The 10,000-nt window shown below is 48.0% G+C and overlaps 1 protein-coding gene across 1 annotated transcript in view; it reads right to left on the bottom strand.

Annotated features, from left to right (window-relative positions):
- The window catches only part of LOC134075891 (meiosis inhibitor protein 1-like), a 26,012-nt gene that overhangs the window by 4,804 nt on the left and 11,208 nt on the right, over window positions 1-10,000 (bottom strand). Inside the window, exons 14-19 of the mRNA XM_062530921.1 lie at window positions 7,014-7,197; window positions 5,644-5,748; window positions 5,091-5,201; window positions 2,884-3,041; window positions 1,271-1,355; window positions 1-34 (exon numbers count right to left, since the gene is read on the bottom strand). The exon at window positions 1-34 is cut by the window's left edge and continues 151 nt beyond it. Coding sequence (XP_062386905.1) covers window positions 1-34; window positions 1,271-1,355; window positions 2,884-3,041; window positions 5,091-5,201; window positions 5,644-5,748; window positions 7,014-7,197 — 677 coding nt within the window. The remainder of the gene's footprint in view (window positions 35-1,270; window positions 1,356-2,883; window positions 3,042-5,090; window positions 5,202-5,643; window positions 5,749-7,013; window positions 7,198-10,000) is intronic.

Below are 10,000 nucleotides of genomic sequence, written 5' to 3'. Positions count from 1 at the left end.
TCCAGCACTGCCTGCAGCAGCCGCACCACACAGGCTGAGAGAGAGAGAGAGGGACAGAGAGGGGGGAGGGGGAGAGAGAGAGAGAGAAAGGGAGGGAGGGAGAGAGTGAGAGAGAGAAAGAGAGACAAAGACACAGGGTGACAGAGAAGAAAGCAGGAGGGAAAAAATTAATGGAACAAAAATACATTTTGAGGTGGGAAATGAGCTGGCAGAGAAGAGTAAAGGGCGGCAGTACTGGGGGACAAGAGACAATGATTCAGGAGGGAGGAGAGCCAGCAAAACAGGAGGACAGGACAGGAGAGGAGAGGAGAAGAGAGGGGAGAGAGAGGGGAGGAGACGAGAGGAGGGGAGGGGAGGAGAGGAGAGAGGAGAAGAGAGGAGATGAGGATAGGAGAGAGGGGAGGAGAGGAGAGGAGATGAGGAGGAGAAGGACAGAGGGGAGGAAAGGAGAGGGGAGGAGGAGGAGAGGGGAGTGGAGAGGAGAGGAGAGGAGAGGAAAGAGGGGAGGAGAGGGGAGGAGGAGGAGAGGGGAGTGGAGAGGAGAGAAGAGAGGAGAAGAGAGGAGAGGAGAAGAGAGGAGGAGAGGAGAGAGGGGAGGAGAGGAGAGGAGAGAGGAGAGGAGGATAGGAGAGAGGAGGAGGAGAGGAGAGGAGAGGAGAGAGGGGAGGAGAGGAGAGGAGGAGGAGAAGAGAGGAAAGGAGGTCTGGCGATACAGAGGAGTTACTCAGTGAAGCAGTGAGGGACGGGGAGTGGGCCTGACACAGAGCTGCAGGGCAGCAGATTAACACTAATGAATCTTTTGGCGTCATGCGCGCGCTCTAAGATAACACCTCACACAGACGACAGCACTCGAGTGCAGAGTGAGAGAGTGAGAGAGAGAGTGAGAGAGTTAGAGAGAGAGAGAAAGAGAGAGACACAGAGACACAGGACTGAGATAATGAACGCCACAAATACGAAGGAAAAAAAAAGGACAGAAAAGAGAAGAAGATGGAGCCGTAATTGGCATGCATTAGTCTCTTAAGCACTAGAGACATAAGAGGTAATTAGTGAGTGATTCTTATCGCGCCTGTCAATGGCTAGATGGAGACGAGGGGGCATTTAGTTCTGTCTAGTCATTATGGAGACGCTGCTTAAAGAAGGCCACTTTCAGTGCAGCGGCTGGACCAAAAGCTGCAGCACTGCCATCGCTGTATATGCATAATTCAGGGACCTTAGGTGGGACTGAAGTCCAGGGGTCACTCTAACTGGCTACTGGTTCTTTGTGGTTTACCCAGAGAGAGGCTGTCCGCGTGTCTCTTCCCGCAGCTCAGGAGCTGCACCATGGCGCCCAGATCCACTCGGACACACCTGTGCACCTGCGGGGAGGAGAGGAGAGGAGAGGAGAGGAGAGGAGAGGAGAGGAGAGGAGAGGAGAGGAGAGGAGAGGAGAGGAGGAGGAGGGGGTCAGGAGAGAGAGGAATGTTTGAAACCGCTTCCAGTGATGGCCTACATTATGCAGAGGCGTTTGGTTGAGGTACGCACATCCACAGAAACAATAATCCAGGTGCCGGACAAAAGTGGTAGACAATGTGATTGATTGGTCCGCACACTGAAGAATAGAATAGAATATATACTTTTTTGATCCCGAGAGGGAAATTAGTTTCTCTGCATTTAACCGAATTAGTGAACACACACAGCGAGGTGCATCGAATCACACACTAACCCAGAGCAGTGAGCTGCCTGCCCAACCAGCGGCACAGGCGGAGCAGTGAGGGGTTAGGTGCCTTGCTCAAGGGCACTTCAGCCGTGGTGGACTGGTCGGGGATCGAACCGGCAACCCTCCGGTCACAAGCCCAAAGCCCTAACCAGTACACCACGGCTGCCCACACTGGGTATAAGCTCCATGTTTTGATCCTCAAGTGGGATCTGCCTCAGGATCTTCCTCTGGCCTGAGGAAGATCCCACTTGAGGATCGAAACGTTGCCTACATTATGCAGAGCACATCAGCTCCGATGATGAGCTCCAGCAAAGAAGTACTGTAGATTCCCAAGTCATTAAGCTAAATCAGTGCTTTAGGCTGCTCTCTACTGTATGGCCATAATCATTAGGATTGTTTTCATCAGGTGATTACATTTACATGTAATGTAATTTATTGTTTTAAGTTGCCATTAAACCATTTTGTTATTGTCCTCTATGGAATTTAGAAAGAATCGTTACAGATTTCAACAGAGATTTAGACAGCAATTTATAATACATTTTTGTCTCTCTGTGTGCATTCATTATAATAACCTAAACAAGCTGTAAGAGCAGAGTTAAAATTATGGAAATCACTTCATAATCCATTATTTACAAACCCTGAATTTTAGATTACATCTTGAAGGTAGAACGTTCTATGAGCCCTATGTCTGATTAAAGTTTGGGTACCATTGCTCTGCAGGGCCGAGACATTGTATCTGGCCGTTACTACAAGAGGCTGTTTCCATGGAGACCTGCATCGCAGGAAGAGGGCTTTCTGGGAGAGGTGCATATCCTTGTGTCTATGTGTGCTTTGTGTGCATCTGTATGTTTTGTTCAGTCAGCTTTGAGAACTAACTCTACTGCAGAGACAGCTGAAGACTTCCCTTTGAGTGTGAGAACTAACACTGAAAGACAGAGAAAGAAAGAGTGTTTGTATGTGCATGTTTTTGTGTGTATATGAGTGTGTATGTGTGTGTGTGTGTGTGTGTGTGTGTGTGTGTATGTGTCAGTATATGTGTGTGTGTATGTTTGCAAGGACGAAGGACATATTGAGCATGAGTGAGGGATTAAGCAGAGAATAGTGTCACTGCTGGCGTTGAGTATCGTGTTTGTGTGTGTGTGTGTGTGTGTGTGTGTGTGTCTGTGTGTGTGTGTTATGTGAAGCACCTGAGCAGAGTGTGTGTGCTGGAGGATGATGAGGGAGGACAGCAGCAAACGAGCGCAGCTGAGCAGAGTGGACGGCGGAGAAGAGGAGGAGGAGGAGAGGTCCAGCAATGTCTGTATCTGCTCCATCAGCCCAGTGTTACACAGCAACATGGATACAGCTGCATGAGAGAAAGAGAGAACAGAGAGAGAGGGGAGAGAGGGGAGAGAGAGACAGAGAGAGAGAGGAAGGGAGAGAGAAAAAGGAGAGAGAGAGAGCGAGAGAAAGAAGAAAGAGAGAAAGAGAGGCATGGAGTGGACGGAGTGGAAATAAAATAGTAAAAGATCAAAGCAAGGAGAGGAGCAGGGGGCCAGATCGAGATGGAGGTAAAACATCTGACAACCAAACAGTGCAGAATCATGGACTGAATGCTACACTTTAGTACACTTAGTTTTAGCTGTACTCAGATCAGTCACGAGCTGAGTGTGAATCGTCCTCTCACCCACTCACTCAATCACTCACCCACTACACAGAAACATCTCTTGAGTCCACTATTTCCAACGCAGCTCTTGCTGTTGCTCAGGAGCTGTATCACGGCCGTGTCTATACCGCATGCACCTTGAACGGGCCCTTAAGCTAGCACAGCACTTATGTAAAGACCCAGCCGTTTATCGCAGTACTAAATCTACACGCGTCCACACAGCGCCACTGATGTATCATAGCAATAAAATTCCAGCGTGTCGTGCACTAATTGGGTACGTGATGATGCTGGTGCTGCGAATGTGGAGTGCATTCTTGTGAATCACTCCAAGCATGTGTTTTTTTTACAGTAGCATCATCGAGGTCACGAGGTGTTGTGTTGTGCCGTGAGTGTCGATGCTCTTGTGTGTGGATGGGCTAACGTTCTTATGCCTGCAGGAGTGTGTGTTGTGCCGTGAGCGTCGATGCTCTTGTGTGTGCAGGAGTGTGTAGACTGTAGAGTGAAGCGCAGGACAAGGTCACCTCTGGTTCTGCACCTGAGGTGTGTGTGGCCGAGGACACACACCGAGTGTGACACTGTTGGGGCCTGACTGGATGCACACGATATGAAATTGACTTCTGAAGTGGAACCAATTTTTTTTTTTTTTTTTTAAGTGAATGGCTGTAAATGGATTGCTATGTGTGAGCCAATAAGTTTAAAAATATCACTGAGAAACAGAAACAGAGTGGAAATGTACCAGGGGACTTGGCCAAGTGTTATTTTCTGCAGGCTGCGCTTGTACGGCTATACTTGTGGCACATACAAATGAGAAATGAGTGTGGTCAGTAATCCGGAGCAATGTTAGTGTAAAAGATTTCACCACTGATCCATAGCACAAAACAATTTCCTTATAGACAAGTCCTATTTCCCCAAAATGGCCTGCGCCAATACAGTTCATCTCAGTGCTTGTGAGAGGTATGACAAAACGGAATCATTAAGACAAATGCTAAATGTAAAATGTATTAAATATAACATGAACCTTTCAGGTTCCATAAATAACTTAAAAGACCACGTGAACCAAGATTGGGTCACTAATTTGCTCATCCATCTGGCTGATGAGTTGATCTAATTAGATTCAGCTTGTATGAAAATGATTGACACCAATATGTGGTAAGACAGTTGACAGGATTAGCTCCTTTGGCCTGAATTGGCCATGCTTTCAGCAGAGTCAATGGACAGAGCATTTGAGAACAGAGCATATCGGTATTTCTTTCACGATTTTCATGCCTAATTCAATAAACTGTACATTTTTTTATTCGCTCAAATTTGTCTGGAAGGTTGATGCCACCTCTTTGTGTGTGTGCAAACTTATTTGGTTTACAGGGTCTTTAAGAAAATGATTCCTGGCCCCAGCTGTGGCGCAACTGGCTGGGGCACCTGAACCGCACGCCGGCGACCCAGGTTCGAATCCCGGCCCGTAGTCCTTTCCGGATCCCACCCCTGCTCTCTCTCCCATTCGCTTCCTGTCACTCTCTACTATCCCTATCAATAAAGGCATAAAACACCCAAAAAAATATACTTAAAAAAAAAAGAAAAAGAAAATGATTCCTATGAATATCAGCTGCGAGGTGAATTCATTTTTGCGCATATACACAGAATATGTGGAGTAGTATCACATAGTGTCATGCCTCTCTCTATCACAGCATTTAAACAGGATATATAGTGAACACTGTATATACTGAATATGTACTGAATGTGTGTGTGTCTTACCTCTGTCACTACAGTGAGGGGGGGAGAGTGCAAGGCAACAGTACAGGTAGTTAAGAGCAGGCAGGAGAGTTTCACTGTTGCTTGCTTTCAGCTTCCCTGCAAGGTTGCTCACTACATGAACACACACACACACACAGTCAGGAATTTCAATAAATCAGCAATTCATGAAGGCCACTCACTCTCTGACAATCAAAATCAAGTACAGTAATTATGGATGGTCAGCAGCCAAAACATACATCCCATTACACTCTCGACTGCAGGGACAACACAGAGCTGTTTAGGTGGCTGTTCAAAGGGGACACCACACAGATGCAAATGAGGGGAAACACAGAGAGGGAAAACGAATGGCAGCAGCTGATCACGAGAGGAAACACCGCCACAGAGGCTGTGGTGTGTGTGTGTGTGTGTGTGTGTGTGTGTGTGTGTGTGTGTGTGTGTGTGTGTGTGGAGTAGGAGGATGCTCAGACATTCTCATGCGGAACACTGACTGACTTGTCTGAGAGATTAGTGTCTGCGAGACCTCGGGGTCGCGCCACTTGACCTGCGACCTCACCGTGGAAGAGCAGTTTGAAGTCGGTGCCGTCCATCTCCCTGCCCGCCGACGGCGCCGTCTGCATCAGACACAGCAACTGCAGGACGAGAGGCAGAGATGAAGGAGCTGCGGAGAGAGAGAGAGATGGAGGGATGGAGTGATGGAGAGATGAAGAAATGAGGGAAGGAGAGATGGAGAAATGGTTAGAGAACAACAACAAGGGAAAGACACAAGAGGATGGGCAGAAAAACTGCACCAGATGGAGAAGGCGATTGGAAGAGGGAGAGCAATTTAGAGAGAGCGAGATGGATTTTTTTTCTCTTTTTTTTTTTGCAAAAGAGCGAAAGAGAAAGGGAGCGAAATAGACAGGGGCGCTTCACCTCATCTGCCACCTGTTCTATATTCTTCTCCGCTCGCTCCCGAGGCGGTGTGATATAAATGTGTAATGTGTGTAATTTAGGGCTGCAGAGGAGGGGGTGTGTTTGACCCGGTGTAGACACTGTTCTGATATGGCCCTCGGAGACGCAATTAAACTAACACCCATCTCAGGGCAAAATTCAGCACTGCATGAGTAATGACACAGGGGAATGGGCCGCCATACAGAGGGAGAGGGAGAGAGAGAGAGAGAGAGAGAGAGAGAAAGAGAGAGAGAGCAGGGGAGGGAAAGAGAGAGAGAGATAGAAAGATAGAAGGGAAGGGAGGAAGGGATAGAGAGAATGGGAGGAAGGGAGGGAAGGAGGGAGGGAGAGAGAGAAAAACAGAGGGAGTGAGAGGGAAAGAGAGCGAGAGAGAAGGGGAGGGAGGGAGAGAGGGAATAAAGCGAGAGTGAATGTGAATGTGAATCAGAATAAGAATAAGTGCAGGAGCAGGAGACAGACTGTACGAACAGCGGTTGGCATAATGGCAGGAAGATGAAGAAAGATATGAGTAGAAAAGAGGTGAATAGAACAGGCCAAAAGAGAAAGGAAGCCAGCCAAAATGAGAGAACACAATGGACGCAGTGTGAAATCGAGTGGTGGTGTCTGAAGGGGAGACATGGAACTAGACACAGAAGAAGTGAACAAGTTAATGTAACACTGAATATGAGCACAACAGGGCTTTGTGGCTTTGGGTCACCCTCACTGACTGTCTGCCTGTCTGTGGCTTATCTGTGTGTATCTGTCTCAGCACAGCTGCCTGTCTGTCGTTTGTTTATCTGTGTGTGTGTGTGTATGTGTGTGTCTGTCTGCCTGTCTGTTGATTATCTGTGTATGTGTGTATGTGTGTCTGTCTGTCTGTCTGCCTGCTAATCTGTGGTGTGTGTGTGTGTCTGCCTGTGGTTTATCTGTGTGTGTCTGTGTGTGTGTGTGTGTGTGTGTGTGTGTGTGTGTGTGTGTGTGTGTGTGTCTGACCTGAGGGCCCGGGCCCTTGGCTGCTGGCGGTGCTGAGGCAGGCCAGCCTCTGGAGCAGCTGCAGCAGTGCGGGCCTCAGCAGCGCGGGCAGCTCGCGGTCACAGCCCCCTCTGGCCTGCAGGAGGCGCCGCAGCTCGGCCAGGGCTCTCTCCGCCAGCCGCTCGTCACCGCTGACCACCAGCGACTGCGAGACGAACAGACAAAAGACAGAGGTGTGGTGTCACGTTACGGTCTTGGCGAGCCTGTCGTTTTTACACCAACAAAAAGCCGTTGTTCACAACGATCTTCAGAACAGCTAAGGAATAACACGAAGCAGAGGATCAACAAATCATAATTATGCACCAGAACTATCATTATCATAAAGTATGTTTAATTTGTTCTCTTCACCATCCGCACGAATATATATATTCATTAGTGGAAATATTAAAGTTGGAATATAGCATAGGAGAGGTCTGCACTATTTCCAGAACCTATTAGGGTTATTAAGATTTTATTAGGATTTCCATTAGCTGATACAGAGCCTTAGCCACTCTTCCAAGAGGCTTAACACTATGTATAATATATCCCACTAAATTCTACATCTTACTCTCTCCAGACATTTATGGTTTAATAAAAGATGTCTGGGGTTGATCTCCAAACTACCACATCAGAGCCAGCAACTTTCCTACACCGGGGAAGATCCCCAGGCTCGAGGAAGGAAACGAGGCGAACGACTGGAATGGCCACAGGAGGGGGGGTGGGGGGGGTGGATGAGGAACGGTCGGCCGTGTGAGGGCCAGGCTGGGGATTGATGGATCAGGGTTAACAAAGTCACTACGTCTGGCTTGTGGAGGCTGATGCAAGAGGTGTGTGTTCTGCCAGTATGTTCTGACAGCACGTTCGTGCCCCTTGGCAGCATGCTGATGCCCCCCCCCCCCCCCACTCTTCCTCTCTCTCGGTGCTGGGTGATTTGCTGCCGCCCGGTCTCGCTGGCACAAGTATCTGGCGGGACCGAGCTATCAAGAGCCAGGGTCCCTGGGGACCATCCCGGAGTATCTCATAAGCTCTTAGCTATAATCTTTAGTGTCTCCTCCTGCACCCACGAATGGTTGGCATGAGTTGACAATATAATAAATCAAAGACTGTGGTCTGGCTTGGCCAGCCAACGCGAGCAAGTTTGGCCAGCGCGGTGGCATCGCCGCTCGTTGAGCAGGTAGAGGAACGAAGAATTTCTGCATGAGAAGGGGGAAGCAGTCCTCTACGGAGGTGATCCAGTGTGCTCTATAGGCAGCGAATGTGAAAAAGCTGAACTGATTTATGGACGTGTTTTCCAAAAGGGTGCCCTCGCCTCTGACTAGACATAGGTTTCTGCATAGAGGGCACGTTCTCTTAACGTTAGCTCTTGGTTTGGTTCTAACCTACCTTTAGAGAACCAAATCTAACGTTCTCTACACGTTTGGTGTTACTAGGGCAGAGCCTGAATAGTGCTGAATAGTATTGTGTCCTTGTTCAAAGTTCTTGCTCTCTTTGAACTTGTGTTCCCTTTGAGAGGGGGCACTGTGTGAGTCTTCAGAGGCTTTGTTAAAGGAAGGTTTTTCACACTCTAATGATCAGTCGTGGGACAGGGTGGACAGTGCAGCTGCAGCAATACACTTTAGCGGATGAGACATTATCCTCAGCAATTGTAATGTGATTGTAATCATTTTGGATCCTGATCAATTGATACAGAAAGCATTTTGATGATTTTGTCAGGCATGCTGCAATGCAGCAATATGCAACATCACTGCAACCAGTACAGGAATGTGAGTGGTATATAATGCCTGAAAAGCTATTTCCAGAACCTTGTTTGCCTCACTGCCTTGAAGGCTTTGAATGGAGTGCTGGACAGCATCAGAACATCTATTTCTGTGACAGCTGTCAGAACATAGGCAGTTTAGTATGATTAATCAAAGGCACTTGATCCCCTGAGACCTTGTAAGTGTGCATCAGATGCACAACTAGACCTAAAATACTGTATGCAGTTCTGCAAGTTTCTTCACATATCTGCAAACTTCTTGCTTGCCATGACCCCCTACACACACACACACACACACACACACACACACTGTCCCGCTCCCTTCTCAGAGAAGAAAACCAACATCAAACAAAAATGCTCATGCTCACTCTGCTGATGCTGAGCACACAAGTTGTACCTCCCTGGGAGAGAGCTGAGAAGACCTGCAGCACATGACTACAAGCACAAGAGAGAAGGGAGAGAGAGAGAGAGAGAGAGAGAGAGAGAGAGAGAGAGAGAGAGAGAGAGAGATAATGAAAAACCAAGACAGAGATAAACACAAAGAGAATCTGGGAGAGCACACCACATCTGCTTTCCCAGTGGAATGTGGAAGTCAGAAATTTGGGTATGCTGGATCCCCGTGCCTCCCCTGCGACATGCAAAGCTTCTGCTCTGATCTGTGGCAGGCTCTGTGTGTGTGTGTGTGTGTGTGTGTGTGTGTGTGTGTGTGTGCCTCACAGCACTCTCAGTCCAATAGCTGAATGAGCCTGCTTGAAGCTGCATCTTCTAACCACAACGCCTGGCAACATCTCAGGAACCAACAACACTCCAGGCTGCTTGTATGGCAGTAGTCCAAACGAGAGGACTCTGGCTCATCTGAAGACTAGATTTAGTGCCCTGTGAAGGCTCTGTGCTATACTCTTCTATAGTATCCTATAATGTACGATTGATCTTTCTCTGTAGAGCTCTTGCTCTTTATCAGCATATTCTGCATGAGTAACACTTTATCTCTCTGCACAGTGTGTGGTGTCAGTGGTGTGTTCCATGTTGTTTAATAATATCCTCTCGAATGCATTATCACTCTTCCATCCTCTCTCTTTCTCTCTCTCTCTCCCTCCCTCTCCTCCTGCATGAGTAACATTATGGCTCTCTGCACAGTGTGTGGTGTCAGTGGTCTGTTCTATGTTGTTTAATAATATCCTCTCGAATGCATTATCACTCTCCCTCCCTCTCT

This window comes from Sardina pilchardus, chromosome 3, assembly GCF_963854185.1.
Source record: "Sardina pilchardus chromosome 3, fSarPil1.1, whole genome shotgun sequence".
Lineage (NCBI taxonomy): Eukaryota > Metazoa > Chordata > Actinopteri > Clupeiformes > Clupeidae > Sardina > Sardina pilchardus.
Note: the sequence above shows the minus strand (reverse complement) of the source record. Positions and strands in the feature narration are given on the sequence as shown.